We start from the raw sequence: 26,270 nt of genomic DNA, 5'->3' as shown, positions 1-26,270 counted from the left end.
ATCTTGTGCTGTGTATTAATGATAGATTTGCAAATGCAACATACATGTGGGCATGATATTATTCAACATAACAATATTTGGATTGTTTCTCTTATGCAGTATAGAATTGAAACTGATCAAATCTCTATTTGGTGTTCATTGATGCAAAAGACATCCAGCTGGTAGTGGATAAAACTGTCAAATTAAATATTAGGTGGTGTAAAGGATTTTGTTTGAAGGATTATGAAATGTAAAAATGTACTGTTTAAATTGGGGGGATAAGCATTAGGGGTATTTACAGATGATTTAAGTATATTATTCAAATTGGGGATCACCAGCAGGCAAGATTTATTACTCATTCTTTTTTTTTGAATCGCTAATGGACCTGGGGGGTGCTGGAGACTATACCAGAATGCCTGAATTGATGTCCAGCCAGTTGCACAACACAAAATTTATTATTTTAAAGTAATCATTTGCAACTGGCACTTTTTGCCGCGCTTCCACCTTCCCTTTTAGACAAGTTTTTAAAAGCAACCTTTCTACGGTTGTTTGTTTATATCTCCCCTTCAAATTAATCTGAAAATGACGCACACAAACGTCCTCCCAATAGGATAATGCATGACCACTGTGCTCTTATCTCAAAATTCGTCTCGTATCTTAAGGCATATCAATGTATTACTGTATATTGTGCTGTTTTTGGGAGGTGTACTGTCTCTTTAAACTATGGGTGTGGCCTCGCTACTACGACACGCCCTTCTTTGCATAATAGCCAAGTGTCCTTTCCTGAGAAAGCACACGGCGCTGTAGTCTGCCAAAGAAAGTGAAGGGAGGCGGAGGCGTCTCGCACGGCTACTGCGGCAAGTTCCTCATCGATTTCTTGGAGCATCCGAGAGAGAAAATTAAATAAAAATAATAATAATACCAAAAAAACAAAGAAAGAAGAGGAAGACACCCATGCAAATACGCCTTTTTGGTGCACGCTCATGAGATCCGTTGGCTTTCCGGAGGATCTATGAAGGAGAACGCCGATTTTTCAACGCGCACACCAGGTAAAATCAATTAAAATGATACTACATTCAAACTCAATTGTTTGTCAATGGCAACCTCGAAAAAGCGGAATTCGGATGGCCATTGAAATCGCAGCTGCAGAAGCCAAGCAAATGGAGATCCTATTTAATTAATTGATAAGCGTCCAGGTTTTAAGTTTGCTTCACTAATTGATCCAATGCATTTAATCACCTTTCTGCTGATCAGATGATGCGCGCATCCCCCCTCCCCTCCCTAACCAGAAACGCCCCCCCCCCTCCTCCTTAAGTAAGCGCTCAAAGCTTTGCCACTACTACAATAAAACAGTTATGTCATAAAACTCTTGCGAAACTTGAAAGTTGAGAGGAAATGTTTGTCATTTCAGCAAAAGGCTTTTTTAAGGAGTCGTATACAGTGCAGTTCTCGACTTTAGTCACTAGGATGAAGTCTAATTCTTGATTACTTGGACAATATTGTTAATTTCTTGTTTGGATTTGCAAAACGGGTCCATTTTTTGAAAAAATTAATTATCTTTTGCAGAAGAGAGTTCAAGATTGTAATAGTGACCTTGTGGGTGTCAGATTTTCGACTCCTAATAATTCAATTCAGTGCAGCTGTGCTGGACAAGAAACAAAAGGCATTACTACAATCATAAATAACAAGTATTTTTTCCTACTTATCAGTTATATTCTTTTGTATTTTGGCATACAAGTTGAAGAGATTTAAACTGCTTGTTGCACGTTTTTATGAAGCTGTTGGGAAATTAGAGGGAAGGGCAAGATGGAAATCTCCAACTGTGATTCTAGATAAAGATATCTGGAGCCTGAAATTGTAATGTCACCATCACTGCATTAAAATACATGGCTGGGGCTTGTAAAATGTTAAGTTTGTAAGTAATTATACAACCGCAATTTTCTAATAACAGTAGCTTCATCCACTGGGAAAATACCACAAGATATACAGTTTTGAAATTTGCCCTTTTAAGTTATCTCTCAGATTTGACATTTTACTGCTGGTTTTCATTCTTTAACTTCTCGGGAAGGCATTTCACCCCACGTCGAGGGTGTGAAGCTCAATAGAAACAGGGTAGATGTGCAAAACAGCAAATTCCGGGTCTCTAGGAGGAAAAAAAGGAATGCCAAGGCCAAAAAAAAGACAAAAAAAAACATTCCACAGTGAGTTTAATGACAAAACTTAATGAGAGCATCTGACTTAACCCAAATAAACGTGCATCTCTTTCTCTGCAGACGGACGGAATCAGGAGTGAACCCGCCCCCATCGCCGTCCCTGCCCCAATGCCGGGACTCAGCTCCACCACGGCACCCCGCTATGACAGCTGGGACATGGACTACCTGGACCACTACCAACATTACTTCTACGACGACCACCACAATCCGGATGAGGACTTTTTCAAATCTACTGCACCCAGTGAGGGTATATGGAAGAAATTTGAACTGGTACCCACCCCGCCCATGTCCCCCATCCGGGCAGTGGAGGGGTCTGGCAGGTTGGGATTGATATGCCCTTCGTTGGGGGACAAGTTGGAGTGGGTTTCACAGTTTTTGGGCCAGGAGGATGAACAACAACAACAACAACAACAGCAGCAGCAACAACAACAACAGCAACAACAACAACAACAGCAAGACATCCTTTGCAAAGTGACCCCAACCACGGACTCTGTTGGGAATTTGAGCTCCATCATCATCCAAGACTGCATGTGGAGTGGATTTTCTGCAGGTCGCCAGCTTGAAAAAGTAGTCGGGGAACGCTGTCACCCCTGCCAAGCCAAGGGTGGCTCCGGCACCACCAAAGGAGTCCCCGGGAAGGCGCAGGGCGAGGCAGCCGACGTGCTCCCTATCGGTTGTATGGTGGCGGATTGCGTGGACCCGGCCGCCGTCCTCACCTTTCCCTCGGGCGGGGGCTGCAAGAAGCCAATCTCTTCCGGGTCCGAGTCCCACAGCAACTCTTCAGGTCAGTTTACAACAACACGCTTTGAGTTAAGAGCTTAGTCTTTATACTTGTAAGTCGAGGTACTCCAAAACAATAGAAAGAAAAGGCATAAATGTCACACTGCTCAACATCAGGCACTAAGCCTGCTGTCGAAATGTAATTAGGTCCAATTTGCACATGGAAAAAAAAGTGAATGTAACAATGTACAGCTACTAAAAGCGGTGCTGATGCTTTTTGTTCAGCATCCCGGATCCTTTCAAAGGCCCATAAATCTTTGCTTTTCTGTTTAGAATTGTGTTGGTTTGTAGCCATGCCTAACTGTGCTGCATGTTCCTAAGGCAAGCCATTTATTAGCGCAGTCCTTCACTGCAAAAAAAGGAAAATCCCCCCACAACAATAAACAGTGATAAATGAATGCTTTGACAGTTCAAAACGGAGGCTTTATTTTCATGTGGCTTCTGAGCGGAGGGGGAAACATTTTTGATGACACTAAGGCCCGAGTTCATTCTTGGCTTTGCTCCTTCGCTCTGGCAAGATGCGCCAACACACATGCGTGTATGTGTGAGTGGTGGTGGGGGGGCACATGACTGCATTGCGTTACCTTGGTGCATGCAACACATGCTCCGAAGGGGCGACACACCCAGTGAAACATCTGCCGCCTGGACGGACGCCAGCATACCAGCTGCTATCCCCCCCCCCCACACACACACACCGGTTTGACTTACGGCACCCTCGCTGCAGTGCCGTCTTCTGCTTGATGTCGAGAGGTCATTATTGGAAATATAGCCAATTTTTATATGCATAGTTGTCAGTTGCAGTTGTTATATTTCCCATTATTTAGCAAGTTAATGGAATATTTACACTTCAAGACTTGGGTCCTATGAAGAAATGTTTACTCTATTTCAGGCATGGGCAAACTACGGCCCGCGGCCACATCTGGTCTGCTAGGCCTTATAATCCGGCCCGCCGACATTGTCCAAATGTTTTTTTTTCCAAGATGGCGCCGTCACGCGGAAGCCAGTGGCAGTAGCTGTGTCCACTCTTATTTGTTTTTCGTGTTTTACAGCCTCTCTATCTTTTTTAAAAGGACATTTTAATATTTCTTAATACATTCCTTTGTACTTTATACTTTTTTTCTTTAACGATGAGTGATGAGTATCTTAATACTTTAGTCCTTTTTTCCTGTTTATGTTTCATATGTACTGAATTGTGTTCTATTTTTGGGTAGAAGTATTATTGAATAACTATGCAATATAAGAAGCTCCTCATCATACGTCAACATAGTTCTTTTGTATCAACAGAGCACAAGATGGCGCCCTAGAAGTGCCAGTAGCACTTGGAACAAAAATAATCGGCAAAAATGTACGCGTTGATAATGGTTGGAAACGCGATATGGTGTATATAAATATCGTGGGGTTATTGTCGTATAACTCGTATTTGAACAATTTTGGCAAACATTTAACAACCCACAATTTATATTTTGATATAAATATTTATGGGATTATGTACTTGAACACAAAGTTGTTTATCTTTTGGCAGCAGCTGCCTACCGAGATTGATTGTAGCCATTGCCCTCTTGTGGTTGTTATATTTTGTTTGTGAAGGACATTAATAGGTAAGGATTGTTCATGTAATGGTGGCACTACATCAATTATATAACAATGGTTTAGAAATTTAGAGGGGAGCTTTTAGAAATAGGTTTTCGGAAAAGGACATGACAAATGTGTTCATTTCAATTGCATCGGACTATTTGTCATAAAGTCTTCTTCCCGTGATTACTCCTTTTTTTCAGTGGTTTTCCAGGAGGAGACCTACTTTTTTTCCCCTTTTCAATTCCCTGAACCCGTACGACTGAGCTCGGTATGTAGGCGACCATGTGATGTCGAAATTAGACCGTGCATAATGGCGCGTGGAATGTCACAAAGGGGACTTGTTGCTGCATTCCTCCGTTCAAAACGCCACTGCGCCAATTGTGTCAGTGGCGGGCGTTGCAGTGCTTGTGAATAGGTCAATGGGTTTTGCACAATTCGGATTTACGGGCGACCATTCACACAACATGGAGAGAGAATAAGCCATGGAAATAAACCTTTCATTAAGAATTTCTAGTCTTCCTTTTTTCTTTTGGATGCCTCATTCCTTTTGAGAGATTATTCCTTCCCAAGCAGTGAAATCCACTGAGGTGCAATTACTTTAAAAGCGTGTTTCAATTTACAAGAGCGGCGAAAATCCCTCTAGATTTCCGCCTCTTGCTTGGATTGGTGTCTCAGGAAGTCTTTTGTATTTTTTTCCCCTTGTGCTTGAGAAATCGTCTTCTATTCAGTAAAACAATGAGGCTAAATGCTTTATATTGATCTTATTTAAGATGACGAATAAAATGTGAATTCACTGTCCTTCCAGACGATGACGACGACGAGGAGATCGACGTGGTGACGGTGGAGCACAAGCAACAACGCAAACCACGACGATTGGTCAAAACCCGCAAACCCGCCACCATCACCATGCGTGCAGACCCTTTGGACCCCTGCATGAAACGCTTCCACATTTCCATCCATCAGCAGCAGCACAACTATGCCGCCCCATCTCCGGACACCGTTTCCCCCGCGGACCCTCCGCCGCCCCGCAAGCGCTACCGACACGAGGCATCCGCCACCCCGGCGCCGCAACCCCACTACTACCACCAACCTCGTCTTGGCCACACCCCCTCGAACTCGGACAACAGGCGCCCTCACACGACCACCACCAGGGCCCGCTCGCAGTCGCCCCACTTGGGCTCGTCGTCCCCCGCGTCGCCTCCCTGTTCGTCGTCGTCGTCGTCCTCGCCGGCCCACGCCCGCTCGCCGCCGCCGCCCCTCTCCAGCCCGCAGTCCTCAGACTGCGAAGACACGGACCGACGCAAGGCCCACAACTTTCTGGAGCGCAAACGGCGTAACGACCTGCGCTCGCGCTTTTTGTCCCTGCGAGACGAGATCCCCGGATTGGCCGACTGCGCCAAGACGCCTAAAGTGGCCATCTTGACGCGGGCTACCGAGTACCTGCGGCAACTGCACGCGGGCGAGCGACAGAAGGCCCAAGAGAGAAAGCAGTTGAAAGCCAAGCAAGCGCAACTCTTGCAGAGGTTGGCGCAGCTAAAGCGGGCCTCCCAGAACTGAAAAATAAGAAACAGAGAATGGACACTCGTTAAGACACGTTGGAATCGTGCGGGTGGATTTTTTTTTTTTTTCTCGTTGTTGTAATTTGCACATTTAGCTTCTGAGTGCTAAATCAAGGCCGAATGCATGGCTCATGAGCTCCATACAATGCTTTCAAAGGGTGGTCAAACCTTATGGTGAAATTTTAGGATCCAGTATAACCACTTTATTTGGACTTTTTATATTTTTATTTGGGTGGAAACTCCTTATTTAACTATTCAGGATAATACAAAAAAATCGAATACAATGTGTTTAATACATGAATCAACTAATCCGTTTCATAGAAAGATAAATTTATATTTTATGCTAGGCCTGAAATTTCACCCAGGAGCTGAACATCTGTATTTGTTTTTTGTTTTTTTGGAGGTTTTTGTCCTGTGCTTTTGACACTGAATTGCTGCATGGGTCGGAAGAGGGAGGTTTTATGTGATGTTTGTTTTACACAGGCTGATGGATCCTCCCAACAGGAGTTTATTTATTTCTCCGCCATTTTGTGCCATTCTACATAGACTACAAACATTTTTTTGTTTTTTTTTAATTCTCCCAGAAAAATAGTCACGCTCAAGTGCATCTTATTTAAATGTTTTTTGTAGAACTTTTGTGCCATGGAGTGCAGCCAAAAGTTAAATGAATGTCTGTTTCAGTATATCAACCAAAACAGTTTCTAAGAACGGCTTCAATTTCCTTTGTTGGATTTCCAACTGTTTTGGGAAATAAAACCCACTGTATATTTTTATCATATTGCTGTCAAAAACAAAATGTACAAGTTTGTTTTCATCGGCCAAAGGAAGCCGCCGAAAAAACTTTTCCACATTGCCAGGTTATCTTGTTTATGTGCGTGTACATAGCACCCTGATTCTGGACTACGCCTTCTGAACCAAAACCAGACTTTTGTGTATTATACTCATCTTAGTTTTTGGGGGGGAGGTTCTCATCAATTGGCGTCTTACTGGCTTTTTTTCAGATCACGCAAAGCTTCTATTTTTGTTAATGAAAATAAATAACACTGAGTTGAACATGGGACACTTTGTCACACGGCAATACCTCTTCATTTGCATTTTTTTCTGTTTTCTGCCTGGAAAAAGTTTGATACTATATTTTCCTACAGAGCTGTGTTCAATGTCAGCTTGTTGCTGTGGGATTTTTTTGTTTTTCTGTAGCTGACAAGGGCCTTTCTGATGGTCATGTGCTGAACTGTCATATTAGTTTGATTGAAAGCGGTAGCACCATCTTGGTGGTGGACCAAAAGCCCCTTTTAATGATCCTCTGGCTTTTTTGCATGCTCCCCGCAATCCAGAAGCGACTATATTTCTAAAATGTCTGAGTAGCATGTCCTGTTTTTACCAGCACTCAGGAATAGCTTTGTGGCTTACCTCCCACTGTACGTGTAACAACCTCAGGAGCCCCATCCTCACTGAAATGATGCCATTCCACACCGCTCATCAATCCAGTACAAACCACCAGTTGCCCTTCGTTTTGGTTTCTACGAAGGCCTCATTTAGTTCCACGTTTGTTTTTGTATCGATTGCCAGATGTGGACATTGCTAATACTTTTTGCAGTTGAATTACAGAGCCTTGTTTCAGCACTTTTTTTCTGTACCTCGTAAGCCTATATGTATGAAGAGTATGTCAGAAAATCAATAAATTCAATTGTTTATCATATTTGTGGTAGTCTATCTTACTCCTTGACAATGCATAACATTGATCACCCTTTCCAAATGGATTAAATGTGGTTGAAATAAACAATTACAATCCTTTTTTATTTTATTACCTAGCTGGATTTAGCATTTTATGTATAGAATGTCAAACGTGATTAAGCCGTGTTCGGTCAAAAGAGATAACGCTCATTTGGCGTTACCGTGGCAACAGCTGCCTGTTGCCCAGCAACGAAACTCCGCCTAATCGCGTCTGCAGTACGCGCATGCGTGGATTGAAGCTACCTTGGGTAGAGAGGCGCATCATGGCGGCGTCCGCGCGTGGCATGAAGCGTGCCCTGAAGAAAGCCATGTCGCCGTCTTTGGTGGTTATCTTGGGAGCCACGGGGACTGGAAAATCTAAACTGGCTATTGAAATCGGAAAACGGCTAAACGGAGAGATTATCAGCGCCGATTCCATGCAGGTAAGAAGCATGACAACGTGGAAGGACCCCGTTTCAATTGACAGATAGAAGTTAGAATGTCAAAATAAGACAACGATTCGCCCTTAATAACATCTACTAACTTTGCAAAATGTTTGTATGACTTTTGTTTGAAGATCGCCTCTTGTGCACGGTAAGAAAATGTGGAAAACGAGCATTTAGCATTAAAGCTCGTCCTGATTATGACATGTGGTGTATTTGTGTATTTGTGTGATAAATAGCTTACATTGGGTCAAAGTATTATGTACATTAGTTGATGTATTTGTGTATTGTTTTACCAAACTGGGGGAGAAATTGAAAAACGCGTGTTTTCTCGTCTTTGCACAGGAAATTCTGTTGCTATATCTGCTTGGGGGGTAAATACGGCCGTCTTTTCCGTTTTTGGTGCGTGTGTCTTCATTTTACCACTTTTTTTGTCCTAAAAACTCAATTGAAGTACTTTTTTTCTTGTGCAAATCCACAAATGTCAGTCTAAAGCATAAGGGTCACTTTACCTGAACTTTGTTAAGTAGAAAAATACAGAGTGGTCAATTTCTAATCAAGATCATGTTTTACTTATTCTGGTTGGGGTTTTATGGTCTAAAAATTGTATTGTCACAAAAATGTTCAAGTTCATATTGATACTAAAAAGGGAAATGTTTTTTCTAATTCATGTCAATATTTTTAAGATAGTGTATAAATATGCATTTGGCAAGTTTGACCCAGTGTGTAGTGGCCGCCTTTATCAGAGAAAATAACATCACCATGGTAACCAGAGCAGTGTACGGTCTATTAAAAAGACCCTCATTTGCATCTCAAACCAGCAAATCCTGACATTTGGAGTGCACCTATATACTGGCATTTATAGCAACGCCAGCCCCAAACCCAAAAGGTCAAGACAGATGGTACATAAACACGATTGTAAAAAGCCAAGAATATAACTTTTTTGTTAATATCTAATTGGATTGGATAACTTTATTCATCCCATATTCGGGAAATTTCGTTGTCACAGTAGCAAGAGGGTGAGAATACAGACACAGAAAAAGACAAATAGATAGTTAATAGGTAAGTTAATAAATAAATACATGAATAAATATATAAATAAATAAGTCTTGCTGGGAAAAAAAAAAAAAAAAAAAAATATATATATATATATATATATATATATATATATATATATATATATATATATATATATATATATATATATATATATATATATATATATATATATATATATATATATATATATATATATATATATATATATATATTTTTATATATATATATATATATATATATATATATATATATATATATATATATATATATATATATATATATATATATATATATATATATATATATATATATATATATATATATATATATATATATATATATATATATATTTTATATATATATATATATATATATATATATATATATATATATATATATATATATATATATATATATATATATATATATATATATATATATATATATATATATATATATATATATATATATATATATATATATATATATACACATACACACACACACACGTATATATACATAAGCATGTAGTCATTTAGTATTGTGATATGTGCTTTTCAACAAATGAAAATCCATTATAGGATCTTCTCCGATTGGTTGTAGGCTCCATCACCATGGCAACCCACCACGCTGAAACGGGTCACAGGGACTGATTCTGGGTCAAATACATTACGCCTCCAACATCCCAGCCCCAAAAATATCTGCAAAGGCCAGCGGGTCTCTGAGGCGAGAAGAAAGACAAAAAGAAAAAAGAAAAAAAACATTGCCCTAGTTAGCGAGCATCACTCCCGTGAGGACGTCCGGGCGGGCCTGACAGAAGGTGGAAAAAAAACACTGATGGGATGGCGGAGACTCCGACCATTCGCCCGCTGGAGCGACCCATGTTGTCTTTGGGATAGGAAACAGTCTGGTCTTGTTTGGGAGAAAGCAGCATTGTGCTGAGCTGGTACAAATTCAGCGCCGCGCTACACCGACCCGCCGGTTGATAGTGAATGGTGGCTGGGAAGTAGCCATTGTCCCGGATAGAATCGGTTCCCACAGTCCCTAACACTCCTATTGTGTTCTAATCAAGCCCCCTCTCAGTGCCCCCTCTGCTCACACTTCATTTAGCATTCAGGAGATATTATTCCCTCATTAAATGAACATCCTATCCATAGCACACATACACGCACAACGTTTGAATGTACTATCAACAAATCCCGTTCCCAAAGTGAGATGCCAGAGACCCCGACGTAAGTCTTTTTAGAGAGGATTCTAGAAGGGGTGAGCATGATGGGAAATTTCCGTTTTCACAGGAGCCGGTCAGCTGGTGTAGAAGAAGTTGGAGGAGGCTTAAATTAGCCACTAATTCATCAAACTGCACGCAGACCTCAGATGGAACTGGGTTAATAGTGCTCTACACCGACAGCGCCGCTAAATGAATGCATGGTTTTGTGTAGTCCAGTTATTGAAAGAGACTGTTTGTTTTTGTGCTCATAAAAAGGAGCATCTTTGCTGTGAAATTCAATTTTTAAGGCTGATTCACAGTACAATGAAAGAACAATTTTAACTAATCATTGTCATTTTATCCTTTTTTTTAAGCCATTTCAGATCAAGTTTTTTTTTTTTGGTAGTGACCCTACCAACAATCCCGATTATGCCACAGGGAAAACTGAATTGGGTCACTTGGACCATGCAATGTAAATCCAGCCCAAGTAAACATATCAGCTGTAATAACAGGCACTGTCAACAGCGGCCTATTGCTGGATCATCATGTCTGGAATGATGAATTGACATTGCTCCTCTGCACTCATTCGCAGCCAACGATGGCGACAGACATATTTGGTTCTTCAACAAACAATGTGATGTTTCTACAAAATTTCAACCATAGGCATAGGTCAGTTGGGCACCAACCAAGTCCACGTTTAACATGTCTGTACTGAAAAACTTAAAATAACCGTTCATTTATGACATTGCACTTGAGTGTTGCAGCATTGCTTTAAAAAAATGATGTTTTTTTGCTGATAGACCAGTTTAATAATAATAATCAGACTTTGTCGTCATCATCAACAACAAAAACCTAATTGTCTAACTGCCTATGACGTCTACCATAAGGCAGCAGCTGGAACAGATTGTGACCAGGGTGGTATGGGTCCCCGATCATATTCCTGGCTCTCTGACCAGTAGAGGTGAACGGACCCAGTTTCAAAATGCAAATACAGAAGCAACTGGTTGTTGGGATGAGACCGTCGCACGCCATCTGCTTATCGACGTATTTGACACATCCTCCGTTTCACAGTCACACCCCCCACCCCAACCTCCCGCCGCCATCACTCTGACCTGTCTGGATTCATGATGTATCTGCTTATCCTAACATTTTTGATGAATGACCTCATCCGGCGCAAAAAAACAGGGCTGATTAAGTCGGATATCCGGCCGCCACGTTCGCGCGCTTTCAATAGAGCGGCAATGGCGGTTGGCAGCGGCGGCTACAGTAACTCCGAAAAGGGAGAAGAGGAAGGATGGATGAAGGAGGAACGGCATGAATGATTTATTAGTCTGCCATTACTGGGCCATTCCCCACAGGGTAGAGGAGAAAGGAGATGGGGGGGATTAGATTGTTGAAGGGTTGCGCTTTGAGGGAAAGGATAGGGGTGGGGGGCGGGGCATGACCTCCAGCTACGAGATGCTAACCGTAAAAACCGGCGTAAACCTCAATGACTGTGAAGGAGTCTAAAGAATTGTCCTTATGTTTCCTCATGACTTGAAATGCTGTAATTGTCAAGGGCAGGAAGGGATAGTATATTTGACTTCATCATCATGGAAGCGTCCTTCCCCAGTGAAATGGAGCCCCCCTGCTGCTTCATCCTCTTTTATTTCCTTTTCTTCAATGAATGTTTTTCCTCTTTCCTGTTTCGCTCTTCGTGATCCGCCTCCTCGCCACACGCCAAAGGAACAGCTGTTTTGCGGGTCAACGCCGTCCCAACGCGGGCCCTCCCCAACGCCGGACACTGAGCTCATTGTTTAATCACAACCGCGCTTTCATGTGTGGGATGTCCCCATCACACGTTTTGGCATGTGACTACAAGTCGCCTGATTTTTTTTTTTTTTTAGTTCTGGTCTGATACCAGGGTATGTATGAGTTAGAAAAAAAGTACTATGTACATAGCCAAAATTTTAATTTTAAATTGAGGTTTGTTTCAATAGTGCCAATAGAAATAGAGATAAAATATGCCAAACACATCGAAAAATTAGCTGCTGCGTTTGTGTCAAAGATTTCCAGCGAAGAGGAAAAAGAGCGCAGGGGTGCTGATGGGTAACGTGTGAAAATTGATAGGGGAGCATCCTGTTCTCGGTAACAAGCACACGTCGCTCTTCTCGTCCGCTCTTTCGGCTTTTTGTCTCTTTTTTTTTTATCCTCCCTGGTTGGTGTCTTGCTTGCAATTTTCTCAGTCTTTTCGTAAAAAGCGAGTGGAGCTTGGAACATGCTTTTTTTTCTATCCATCCATCCATGCATTCACCCGTGCATCCATCCACTCATCCTGTGGCTTGACGGTGGTGTCGTGCAGTGAATAAGTGAATAATTTATTATGTTGGGTTGCCTGCCCCGTCATGCTGCACACTCGCTCAACAAAACACACATATATTGCTTGCACAGTATTTATGAAAAGTCAACCCTAACCTTTCCAAATTGGCAGATTTACTGGAAGAAAAAAAATCCAATCAAAATAAATGAATCACTTAATTTGTCCAAGATTAAAAATTGAAATCCTAGTAGTAAGTACTAGTTAAAAACTCGACAGCATTGGTTTATAGAGTCAAATGTACGATTTGGCTTCATCAGTATTAACTTTTTCTAAACTTGAACTTCATATTTATTTATACAAGGTGCCCATGGAAACAAACACTTCATCTTGTGAAAATCCATGATGGACTTTGACACCCACCTGTCACATACCTGCAGGGTAACAACTCCACCTCCTTCCCCAAGCACCCCGCCCACCTCCCTACTTTTCCAAAGTTGAAGGCGAGGGTGTGTTTTCAATGGATTTTAAAACTACCGTATCTTGCCGTTTAATATACCCAGGTATAATAAAGGTTTTTTGCTTTTTTGAGCCTCCCATTTGTGCGCCATTTAATATACCCCTGCCGTTTAATATACCTGTATTTATTAAACGACAACTCAGCTTTTTTTTGGCAAGATTTGTATGGTGTTCATGGGGGTATATTTATAGATATTTAAGTTCATTAAAATTCCAAGTCAGATTTTATTCAGCAGTAAGTAGTTTTAATCGTACCTTCCCGTTTGTGCGCCATTTAATATACCACTGCCATTAATATACCCCTACCATTTAATATACCCCTGCCATTTAATATACCCCTGCCATTTAATATTCCCCTGCCGTTTAATATGCCCGGGTATATTAAATGGGGGGTATATTAAACAGCAATATACGGTAGATACCGATACAGAAACGCTACATCGCATATACCATTTGATTGCAAAAACATATTGAGAATTAATGAACAAAAATCCAAAATGGCTGTCAATCTTCCTCACATTCTCTTCTCATGTGCCCCACCAGGTGTACCAAGGTCTGGATATCATCACCAACAAGGTGACCCCCGGGGAGCGTGCCCAGTGTCGCCATCACATGATCAGCTTCGTGGACCCGCTAGTTAGCAACTACACGGTGGTGGACTTCAGGAACAAAGCCGTGTCTTTAATATCCTTTTTTTATCCTCCCCGTCGCTCTGACTGAGCGCACTCCCACCTTCTTGTCACCTCTTTGATTAATAAGTGCTTCCGAAGAGGGGAGTTCATTCGTTGGGTCTCTTAATTGGCTGCCTCGTACTTGAACTAAAAAGGAAAGGTGTCTGGATTTGTCGACACGATCTGCCGCTCGCCGCACAGATGTGAAGGGAGCGTGCTATCAAAGACACGGTATTATTAGAATAGCAGCCCGCCTCACTTACTCACCCACTCGCCGATGTGACGGGGGGGGGATGCGGCGGTTCCGAGAATAGCCCCCCCGAGTGACTCCAACCTGCTGAGAGGAGCCGGGAAATGGCAACGGGTGTAAATACAGATTAGAGGAGGTACAAACAAGGCCTCCTGTAAGGTGGCGTGGAATGAAAAGTGGTGGTGTTGGGTGGAACAACACATCAAGGCGTCAATCAATGGGCATATTATGCCGTCGGATTGTTTTAAAATGGGTGACCTTTTGTGTAATGGGAGCAGCTAATAGGATGAATTTAAGTTTGCTTGTCTTTTCCTTAATGTGACATGACATAGATGATATGCATCATCGAGATAAGCTGCCAATCATTGTTGGAGGAACAAATTATTACATTGAGTCGCTGCTTTGGCGAGTTTTAATGGACACTGGGGTGAGTAGAATTTGGATATCTCACTTTTTTGGCTTTTTAGCTTTTTTAAATACAATTCTAGATTTTACAATATATTTTTGAACTAAAAACACAGAAAAAAATGGATTACAAAATGACAATTATTGATTGAAAAGGGGGAAAACAGGAGATTTTTGCTTTCCCGGGCCAAACTAAATGATGCGGCGGGCCAGATTTGGTCCCCGGGCCTCCACTTTAGTCTATTATCACCAATGGCACCTAATGAGTTCATCTTATTTTATTTAAAAAATAATATGGCATTTTTATTTTCCTTGGGGTCTGTATACAGAAAGAAGATTCAGTGGATGGCGCAGGGGAAGATAATGATAGAAAGCTGGAACTGGAGAAACTAGGAGGAGCTGAATTACACAAGCGACTGATGGAAGTGGACCCCAAAATGGGTGCCATGTTGCATCCCAATGACAAGCGCAAAATTGCAAGGTAATCCATACAGGTAATATCCATATTGAAATATAGAAATGATGTAGAATTGTCTCCCTCTTTGTTTTGATGAACACTTGTGGCTAATTATTTGTAAATAGAAGTATCATCTACAATAATAAGTCAACAAACCTCCCCTGGAAACTGTATTTGCGGAAATATGATGCTTAAATGTGTCATAAGAGTGTTAATGCTGAATCCTGGCTGACACAAAAGAGAGTTTATGTGCACACGTGAGACACTCTTTGACGAGTTGCAGTTTGCGCAAAGCAGTTTAGGTTACCACGCTCTACTCCGTGACGGGAAGGAATCATCTTTTGTGTGTGTGTGTGTGTGTGTGTGTGTTACTTGAAGAGTGCTGCCTGGCCTGAGAGTTTGTCATGCTGCTAAGAATATTTCATGAGTAAATCATGAGTGCCGACTTTTTGTTTCAGGATTAAATTGTAATGAAGTTTATAGATGGTTATTATAGTTCTTGATTATCTCCTTTTTTAAATCAATACTTTCAATATTTTAAATCCTTTTCTTTTCTTTTTGTGTTTTTAGTTCTAAAAGTATTTTTAAAATATCTAAAAATAAATACTATATAAAAATATTTTCTGTTTTTCACTTTGTTATTGAAAATTATTTAAAATATATATCTAGTTTTCTCTAGAAAAAAACTAACAAATGATTATAAGACTATTATTCTTACTAATAAAAAAAGATAAACTTGAGATCTATAAAAACTGAATATTTAGGGTTTTTTATCCAGTTGTTTTACTCCGATTTTTGATTAAAATATCCAAATATTTTATCTAAAATGGTCCAGAATACATGAAATTGACGTTAATGCCAACCCACCAGAGTTTGAGCCCCTTTGGTTTAAGATGAGAAATACAACAGAATGTAGGTTCCACTTAAGATTCTTGTGTCTTGCTGCCAGCCGTAACAGGGTAGTATTCAACAATATATTCATAATTTTGCTGGGCCACAAGTCATAGTTTGGAGACTGCTGCTCTTTCTTTTTGAATAGATTCCAATAGTCATGAAAACGTATTTGAATGAGTGTTTTTGATTTATATTTAGCTTTTCTGCTATTATTTTACAGGAGCTTGCAAATCTATGAAGAAACAGGCATTCCTCATAGCTCCTGGCTGGAGGAACAGCGAGGCCAGCAAGGTGGCGACGGCTTGGGGGGCCCATTGAGGTACCCGGACCCTTGCATCTTTTGGCTCAATGCCGACATGAATGGTAGGAATAGTCAAACGTTGGCTCCTTGTCATGGCTTTGGACGTTCTCAATTATTTTTTGTCCTTCATTTCTTTCTTCTCCAGCTCTGGATGAGCGCTTAGACGCACGCGTGGAAGAAATGTTGTCAGAGGGGTTGATCGAGGAACTGGGGGACTTCCACGCTCGCTTTAATCAGCAAAAACTACAGGATGACAGGTAAGAAAATCAATAGTTTGTGGGGGAAAAAATAGCCATTGGTAATAATTTAGGATTTGACAACAACAAATGGAATTGGACGTCGAAATACCAGCCTTAAAATCCAGGCTAAATTCAAGCTTTGCGTGTGAGTCTGTTCGCTATCGGCGCGTCAAGTTCAAGATCACGTTCCCCCTCCCCTGCCTGAAAATTAATGATCCAGCACGGACGGCAGAAGGATCTTCTTCTTCTCCTTGAAAGCAACGTCATCACGGCAAACTCAGCCAAGTGATTCTTCCCTTATTTATGCTTTCCTTTCATAGTCTCGACAGGTCACCATGTACCAAAAAAAAAACAACTAAAAACCGACATCCAGTTTTGGCAAAAGATCTATCAAGAATTGCTACCAGTGTTTGGTGCTTTTCTTTCCCTCCATCCTAGCCATTTCTCCTCCCATTTTTTTGTCAGCCCACAGCCTTTTCTTGTACCATCAGTAGTATCATCACCCCCCTCCCCCACACCCCTCGTCTGCGACGTTACCCCTCATGACTCCATCGCCCCGGCTGACTTCTCCCGCCAGACATCAAGGTCAAATCTCCCCTCCGTCTTTCCTTTTTACCCTCCATTGAATCGACATTTCCTGCCCGCACCGTCGCTATTCTCTGATTTTTTTCTGTCTGGAGCCCACGCCGCCGGCGCCCATTTTCTTCTTCCTCCTCTGTCCCGATTAAATTTTTCAAAAAATGACATGATGACGCTATTTTCGCTATTCCGAAAGAGGTCAGGTCGCTCGACATGGATCTGTAGACGCGAAGGTAGCGGGTGAGCTCACGCACCACCATGTTTCTTGGGAAAATTGCCGGCGATTTGAACAAATTGTTCCAGGCCTCGTCTGGTTTCCGCTCGCCATCGGAGGGTCACGCCGTCACTGCGGCGCAGTGTTTTTAATGTCACCGTGTCCCCAAAAGGGTCTCAGTTCTTCTCCAGTTGACATTCTTTGCCCAAGGAGGCTGTCTAGGAAAGATTGGGATGTTTTTTTTACTTTCATGGGGATTTGGTTGTATTTGTGGTCTTTTTATGTGAAAGCTAATTGAGTGCTGACTTTCTGTTTTGGCATCACATTAAAATGAAGAGTATAGATGTATATTAAATATTTAATTTTTTTGTCTGGTGTTCATCAGTTCTTCCACTCAAATGTTTTCAGCAAAAAATTCAACCTCAAATTTTGATCACATGACATTTCTATTTAACATTCTAGATTCTACTGATTAGAATCATTTCCTGGTCTGGCCTTTGTAAAAATGCTCCAGATTAAAGCCATACAGTGATTTTGTAGATCACTTTTGTCGTAACGTCTTCTCTCTCTTCACCTCACAGTCAGAACTACCAACACGGGATATTCCAGTCAATTGGTTTCAAAGAGTTCCACGACTACCTGACGGCTCCCGAAAGCAACACACGGGAAGAAAGAGAAGCGCTCCGGGGCAAAGGTCGGTGATTTCTGTCTGCTGTGAATGAACGGGCGCGCTCATCCATCTTCTTTTCAATCTCCACTTAGGTATCGAAGCTTTAAAAGTGGCTACCAGGCGCTACGCTCGCAAGCAAAATAAATGGGTCCGCAACCGCTTCCTCAAACGTAAGTCTTGTGCTCTTAAACATCATGTGCATGCGTACACTAGCCACAAATGCTCGACACTCTTCATCTGGATGAGATTTCTACACTTAAGCCTCTCTACACGCAGCACGTCGTGTCATTTCGACAGAGTAGACAGAGCACGTTTTAGTGTTCATTCATTTTTAGTGCTGCGAGGGAATGTCACACTCACCCGCCACTTATTAACCACACGTTTTTACTAATATTTGGTGTTGGATTAAAGCCTGTTTGCATTTGTGCTCAGGATAGGTAAAAAAGATGTGTATTTAAGCGATAACTTGGACACTTTTTCCATCTTTACACAAAGGAAAAGTAGTTTTAGCCAAGGCAATTTCAATCATTTTTTAGATGTATTTAACTCTTTTCATGTTAAAGATGGTGATGGATGTCCTATCTATTTTCATTGGAAGAAATGTTAGATTTCTTGGATAGCATATGTATATATCCCCAGGAAATTCCCTTTTATATTCCGGGTATGATTTTTTTTTTTTTTGTAGAGGTTAAAATTTCAAATGAAACCCAGCAGGGTGAAATATGGAAAGCTTTTTTTTTTTTGCTTAAGTCAGCGACATGAAAGACGGAATAGGCGCACGTTCCTTCGCCAAAATCAACTCGAGGTTTGGCACACATTCTTATCCAATCACAGATGGACTTTTTCATTGGTAAAGAATCTTTACGGTCATTCCGACGACTCTGGAAGGTGGGAACCGACCGGCGTGCTCCTCCCGTGCCCCGCCGGCAGCATACCCTGAAGTAACCCAGCCGCCTAATCCTGTTAGACCCAAACGGCTTAACCCACGCCAGACTCTCAACCTAAATTCTCTCTTTCTCTCTTCCTCTGAGCATGACACTCACACACACCATCTGCTGTGCGTGTGACATACGTGCAATGTTCCCTCTAAGATGTGCGCAATTGCGCACTACTTTCGTCTTCTCTGCGCAGCAACAATCATATGGCGGTGCAGTAAATAAAATCCAAACTTTTTCTTTTTTTACCCCTTTCCCCATGATGTTGCCGTTTACGCGGCAGCCGGTGGCAGTAGCTCTGTCCACTCTTACTCTTTTTTTGTGTTTTACAGCATGTTTTACATGAAAAATTAGAGGGAACATTGACATGTACCTGCTTATGGCAAGTGTGATACTGGTGTGCCCATAGCAAGCAATGATGATGTCGCTCTCACTGGTACTCCGTGCGCTCAGTTAAGGGATAAGATCAACTTTTTTGCATTTAAATTTATAATCTGATAGGTGACCACCGTTGTAGCACAGAAGAAGCTCTCTGGTGCTTTTTGCCTTTTTTGGAAGAGCAGAAATGAACAGACATGATTTCAATCCTAGTTTTATTAGGGGCCCAAGTCAAATATTTCCACTACAAATTTATAGGGAGTAAACCAAGGTGACACTTTTTTTTTCTCCTGCATTTCAGGTTTTAAAAAAAAAGATAATCCCACTTGCGTGTCAGCGTTTCCAGCTTCCTTCAAAGGCAACACAAGGAACCATAATCCGACTTGTGTATCGGTATTATGTTTTCTTTCAAGTTAAATCGATGGCAATTGCAATTTAGGAGAGGATAGGACAGGCCATGCATTTATTGTGAGTCCATTTAAACTGCGTAATGTAACTGAACCCAGGCAAGTTAGTCATTGTTTAGTCCGCTTTTATAGCGACTTTTGCCCAGATTGTGGAAAAAATAAAGCAGGCATTTAAACATAAGGGAAACAAATCTTTTCATCCATGGCTACTTCCATTAATTCAAGATGTATCACTAATGTACCACACCTCCTCGACAATTCCTGCTCTACTTTCCTATTTAGTAAAACCCTGAAACAATGTGAACCTTTCCCAGCCAAGTGAACCAGAACCAAAAGGGGGCTTTCCCTACTCGGTTGTGCACTTTCAAACTCGCCAAGACGCGAAAAGCATTTGTATCCAAGCAACCCAAGAAGTCCATTGTGGACAAACGACATGCTCGCTCGTGAGTGATCAAACTGGTTTCCCCGCCTCGACTTTCCAAATCTTCCTCTTGACTGTTGACCTCCTTTTTTTCCTTTTGAGTACAACACAGAAACGCGTGCACGCCGTACGAGCAGGCTAATCCCCTCGAGCGCTACGAAGCTGCCGGGAATTTGCCCCGACCGCTCAGACTTGGGAAACTGGGGTCAATGGCGGGCGGGCGGGGGGATACGCTTGTCCAACCTATGCGTGTCGAGACCAGTAGGTAGGTCAAAGGCAAGCAAGATGACACATTTGGTGTATACATAGACCAGACATGGGCAAACTACGGCCTATTAATGTCCACATTCCTTTTGACTTGACTTTGTACTTTATGCTTTTTACTTTAATGATGAGTGATGAGTAATACTTTAGTCCTTTTTTTCAGTTTATGTTTCATATGTACTGTTAACGGATGCACTTTTTTATATGTATCGTATCTTGTGCTGACCCGGCCCATCTATCCAATTTTTAAAGTCAATGTGGCCCCCGGGCCCAAAAGTTTGCCCACCCCTGACATAGACTGAAACACTCAAAGATGAGCCTAATTTTCCATTTCAGGCCTTTCCTTCAAAACCCCTATGACAATTTGATTATTCGTTTCCCTGATAAGCAGGTCAACCAGCGCAAATTAAATACATTTTAATTGCTCTCTAGATGTATCGCTTGTAAGACGTATGCATGTAACGGCCGCGCTTAATTAGCCGACTTAATTATCCGGCATGAACACAGAGGCGGTCATTAGATTCCAACTTTTTATGCAGAAACGACTCATTGACTCGAGGGGTGTTCAAATTCTCAAGGGACTCGCGAGCCCACGCTCTTTTGCCCAAACAATACCCAGGTGTATTTTGGTGGGAGGAGCCTCGTGAGCATCGAGTAACACGGGCGGTAGTATCTTTTGCGCCACCTAAAAAAAAAAATGTTAGCCTTGCATAAAGAGAAGCAGGCGACGCATGGACAGCTGCGTGGATCGAGAGCTTGGGTGTAGTTTGGTGGGGGGCGGAGGGGTAACACGATCTGGCAGTGGCAACAGGTGTGGGGCGCAAGATTATACCCTTGAAGCTACACACACTATGTGATCAAGCTAAAGGTGTTGCTATAGAAACCAGATGAGGAAATGGAGGTGTGTTTTCGGGAACATTACCATTTCAAATGCTGGGGATAATTCTCCACTCAATAGCACAATAAAGTTCACATCCATAGATTAATACATAAATATATATATATATATATATATATATATATATATATATATATATATATATATATATATATATATATATATATATATATATATATATATATATATATATATATATATATATATATATATATATATATATATATATATATATATATATATATATATATATATATATATATATATATATATATATATATATATATATATATATATATATATATATATATATATATATATATATATATATATATATATATATATATATATATATATATATATATATATATATATATATATATATATATATATATATATATATATATATATATTAATGTAATGCATTATTTCTTGGTCTCAAGATCAGATCACATTGTCACCTGTCTTTTTGTTACAGTTTGCTTTTTAGCAAAAGTAAACCAAACCACTATCAAACAACTCAATATTTGTATTAGGAAACTCACAATAGTAACAAAGCATTGTGTAATATTTGTAAATATTTTCCAAGTGGCTCACCTTATTTACACTGACCTATTTGGATTTCTGGTACGTGCACTAAACTACCAACTTTTGTTTACAATTCTTAACATTAGAAAAAATATCATCCCTATATAAGGTGCCCTACTCATTATGCTGATGGAAAATGAATGTTTCTAAATGTAGGATTGCCCTTATTGTACATCTGGTGGCTCTGAGATAAACAAAAGACAAAAAAATGGAAGAGGAACCGGGAGAAAGAGGAAGGCGCTTGTGAATGGAGTCATGTGTTGTAGTAATCCAGCGTGGATGATGGCCAGAGTGGCACAGCTGCTTGTTACGTTTTCTCCTTCTTTTTTTTTTAAATTTACACGCTCCCTCTGCAAACATGGTTCAACAAATGAATGCTGGCACTCTCACTTGCAACAGGTGGACTGCTGTTTCAACTCGGGTGAGCAGCTGCACACCGTTGCTTGTTACTTTGTCCTTTTATTTTTATTTTTTTATACACTCCCTGTTTTCAATTTCTTATCAACACCCCTTTCGAGTTCAATTTCACCAGAGCGAGTCCTTTATTCTCAAATAGGCTTGGTCCAGGTATGCCAGGTGACACTCACCCCCATTATCGCCCGAGTATTATTGCAAACGTTAAAAAAAGGTTCCTCTCTATTTACAGTATTCAGTAAGCGCACTAGTGAAACATGATACTTTTATTAACAGCTGCCTTGGTTAGAGCATTCTGTGTAGTTCTATAAAGATGCTCAAATGCTTTATATAAAGGACCATTAAGCTCATGTACAAATAATTTTAAAAAAACCCTGCATAACAAAGTAGCTAACTGGCAGGTTAACTAACAAGCTGCAACTCAAATATTGTTTTTAATAGGCGGTAAGAGTCATCTTGGCACATTTTGTTAAATCAGCTTTGTTCGAGCATATTAAAAAGCTGAATGCCATATGCGAATGACCTCCACTGGTTAACACAAGGACATTATGTTGGCAATTAAATAATCAGCCCTGATACAAAATATGAAAAATCAAGCTCCACGTGTCGATAGTATCTGCCCTATTCTACCTAGCTACCAATTTCCAAGACCATTGGTTCACAAATGACTAAAACATGGTATTCAAAATGAGTGTCCACAAGAGCAACAACAATAGGAGCTTCGACTTTGTAGGGCTTTAGCCTGTAAAAGCAGTAAATCTCTCCTACTTTTGTCATCCTACACTGCTGTATTGTGGAATTACAATGTTTTTATTTACATTTCAATTTTCTTTATACAATCCACAACATTAGAATTTAGAATCGAGAACCCTCATTGGGCCACAGCAACAGTCAGTGTGTTGAAATATGTTAAATGTTACCATCAGTTTTGTCATCTGCAATGTGCTCATAATGTGGATTAGTTAAGGATTTATTATGTGGCCAACTCATATTCCCCTTTAATTATTATGCTAAATAAATTAATACCAAATATAACTTTCCTTCCTTCATATATGGTCTGACTTCCGCACGACGATGCTTTCAAGCCCAATTTTTTTTTCCAACATCCACTTGATTGTGTGGGTGTGGAATGGATTAGCCTGGACTGGAGTTGGCTATTCGGACTTAATTTATTTTACTGGCTTGTGCCTGCGTTCACCTAATTAGCTTATACTTAAAAAACTCTCCTCCTTTTATATTTCACAGCCACCTGACTTCTGTCTTTCTCGGAGGTGCTCTCGTTTCTACTGCGAAAAGGTCACCTTCACTGCAGGCGTCCTTCCTCTTCCTCCATCCCTTCCCTTCCCCCCCAGTGCTTCTGCTCGTCTTCAGTCGATACAGGGCAGCGTCTGTGGGTGCAGACAGACGAACAGTGCAGGGATTTGGACCCAGCCCCGATTGGGAGACTTGCTGACCGACGCAGAATGGTCACACGGGGGTGGAACTGTTGGAGAATGAGTGAAAGGCTTGAGGGGGGGGGTGAGCTTTGAAGGAGGAGACATTATCGAGCCGCTGTGAGTCAGCAGGTTGACGGCGCTCGATGGCGCCGCACCGACAACGTCACGACTGCCGGGAAATGTTGCCAATAACGCACCCAATCTATATCCGCCTTCTCGAAACACCTCGCTCATTACCTAACGGGCCGTCTGAGGAAATCGGGGTTAGATAATCACGACGCGCAAGCCATTGATCATCAGACACGCGGCCATCCCAGAGATGGAAGTAGCGCATTTTTTTTATGACGTGTCATTGATCAGTATGCTGGATGTTTATGCCAGTGGCATAAATCAGGTTGGCGGTTTTTTAGAGGGCAGCCAACGTCGTCGGCCTTGTAGGGTGCATAATGTGCGTGAGATTGACCCGCTGATGTGTGTGTGTTTTTGTGGGTAGGACCCGGTGACAGCGTGCCGGCGGTGTACGGCCTGGATGTGACGGATGTGGAGAGATGGGAGGAGACCGTGCTGAACCCTGCACTGCAGATACTGGACAGTCTCTGCAAGGTGTGGCCTTCTTACTGCTGTATTTTGTTCCCCTCTTTCGATCTGAAGTATCATTGATAGTCTCTGCATGCCGATTTGAACACAATGAGATGTCTCATTTCCAAGTATTAATGGAAATTCAATGAACTCTTCGTAGAAGCAACAATTTAACACAAAGGATGCATTTTATATTAGTCATGTTAGGTTGGCTCAGACAATTTAATCACCGAGTATAGGATTTTCTTCAGTAGACAATTACGTGAACGGACGTTGGGTCGCCGGTCTTTTGGTCCCTTTTGGTCACCGGTCAAATGTACTTAGATATTAAACAGTACTTGGATATTAAACAGTACTTGGATCTTAAACAGTACTTGGATATTAAACAGTACTTGGATATTAAACAGTACTTGGATATTAAACAGTACTTGGATATTAAACAGTACTTGGATATTAAACAGTACTTGGATATTAAACAGTACTTAGATATTAAACAGTACTTAGATATTAAACAGTACTTGGACATTAAACAGTAATTGGATATTAAACAGTCCTTGGATATTAAACAGTACTTAGATATTAAACAGTACTTAGATATTAAACAGTACTAAATGTCCAAGCACCGACAATTCATCTTCAGTAACTCATCAATGTATTTTCACATTTTTATTGTTTTCTCTAGTAAGTGTTTGGCGCAGCTATACTGTGAATCCCAAGTTATTAAACTATTTGAATGTTCCAAATCACCATTAGAGGGTATCAAAGCACTTTACGTTATATTTAGCGTTATTTGGACATGATTTTTAACCCAAAATCTACCTATATTTCTATTTTACCAGGGGGAGGCGCCTCTTTTTCCACCAATCAGTGTGCAGGGTGCTGATCTTAAGAACAAACGGAGTCGACATACTTGTGACATGTGCGACAAGGTGATCATCGGCGACCTGGAGTGGGCAGGTAAGATAATGGGGCTCACTTTACACACCCAAGTCCACATCGAATTAAATATTGGCTGCCATTGATGGCGATGGCGGTCAAATCCAAGGAAATTTTGACTACAGCGATGAGTTGATTTCAAATGGTTTTGACATCCATCTCCACCAATGGCTGCCAATAAGTTACTCGTGCCCGGTCGCAATGGCATCGTTATCCCGGCGTCACACGGAGCTCTCTACCTCGCAGCTCACCTTAAATCCAAGAAGCACCACTTCCACGTGAGGAAGAAACTTAAGTCTGACACTACGAGCAATGACCAGTCTCAATTTACCGATTCGCCACTCGCCACAGAAGCAGGGACTCGGACAAACCTATCGGAATTCTCCCGGGACGACCAAACGCCACTCTAAGGAAGCAGCCATGACATTTTAAAACAGGCTGTTAACTACAATATGAATTAAGTTTGGCATCACGTGGACTCCCCTTTTTCGAATGGAAACACGAAGCAATACGTTTTCCGTGTTGACAGTTCCTTGAAATTCAGTTGGACTTTACTTTTTTTTTTTTTTTTATATTCCACAATTCATCAAGATGACTTGGAGGAATTTTTATCCAGTTCGCCTATGGATTATTTTCTTCCTCAGTTTTGTGGACCAACATATTTGGACTTGGATAGCATCAGAAAACGTGGCTAATAATGTCATTGCCTTATTTTGTCATAGTTTTAGCTGATTTAAGATTTTTCGAGACTCGGGACATTTATTTTCTACTTCAAATTGAAGATATATATCTTAATTTTGCAACAAATACAAACATTCAAGACTCATTTGTAAACACAAAAACTGACTGACTTTACATAACTGAATATTGTCAAAACAACAAATGAGGTGCCTTTTCTTAACCGCTACTGTTTGTAAAAACTTTGCAATTACACATTTTAGCCCTGTGGGTTTATGTCACCACTATTTTTGAAAATAAATATTAAAAAGCA

General features: G+C 40.9%; 2 protein-coding genes across 2 annotated transcripts; both read left to right on the top strand.

Annotated features, from left to right (window-relative positions):
* Positions 1-785: 785 nt before the first annotated feature.
* Positions 786-7,805, top strand: myclb (MYCL proto-oncogene, bHLH transcription factor b). The gene is made up of 3 exons (XM_077743888.1): positions 786-1,028; positions 2,253-2,976; positions 5,353-7,805. The coding sequence occupies exons 2-3, from the start codon at positions 2,301-2,303 to the stop codon at positions 6,102-6,104; spliced, it is 1,428 nt and encodes a 475-aa protein (XP_077600014.1). The 5' UTR covers positions 786-1,028; positions 2,253-2,300; the 3' UTR covers positions 6,105-7,805.
* A 278-nt stretch (positions 7,806-8,083) lies between these two features.
* On the top strand, positions 8,084-26,270 carry trit1 (tRNA isopentenyltransferase 1). Its single transcript, XM_077743541.1, has 11 exons — positions 8,084-8,262; positions 13,887-14,027; positions 14,593-14,691; positions 14,999-15,150; positions 16,241-16,383; positions 16,467-16,578; positions 17,935-18,047; positions 18,116-18,193; positions 24,258-24,367; positions 25,183-25,300; positions 25,526-26,270. Exons 1-11 carry the CDS (start codon positions 8,104-8,106, stop codon positions 25,687-25,689), a joined length of 1,389 nt encoding a protein of 462 aa, XP_077599667.1. The 5' UTR covers positions 8,084-8,103; the 3' UTR covers positions 25,690-26,270.

This window comes from Stigmatopora nigra, chromosome 21 (assembly GCF_051989575.1).
Source record: "Stigmatopora nigra isolate UIUO_SnigA chromosome 21, RoL_Snig_1.1, whole genome shotgun sequence".
Classification (NCBI taxonomy): domain Eukaryota; kingdom Metazoa; phylum Chordata; class Actinopteri; order Syngnathiformes; family Syngnathidae; genus Stigmatopora; species Stigmatopora nigra.
The sequence above is the reverse complement of the archived record's forward strand: the minus strand, read 5'-3'. Positions and strand labels throughout refer to the sequence as shown.

Excerpts from the sequence above, each read along its gene's own strand:
- myclb (XM_077743888.1), top strand. The coding sequence starts at position 2,301 with ATGCCGGGACTCAGCTCCACCACGGCACCCCGCTATGACAGCTGGGAC. Across the intron at positions 2,977-5,352 it reads GTCCCACAGCAACTCTTCAG|ACGATGACGACGACGAGGAG; the intron begins GTCAGTTTACAA and ends CTGTCCTTCCAG.
- trit1 (XM_077743541.1), top strand. The coding sequence starts at position 8,104 with ATGGCGGCGTCCGCGCGTGGCATGAAGCGTGCCCTGAAGAAAGCCATG. Across the intron at positions 16,579-17,934 it reads CAAAAACTACAGGATGACAG|TCAGAACTACCAACACGGGA; the intron begins GTAAGAAAATCA and ends TTCACCTCACAG. Across the intron at positions 25,301-25,525 it reads CGGCGACCTGGAGTGGGCAG|CTCACCTTAAATCCAAGAAG; the intron begins GTAAGATAATGG and ends TCTACCTCGCAG.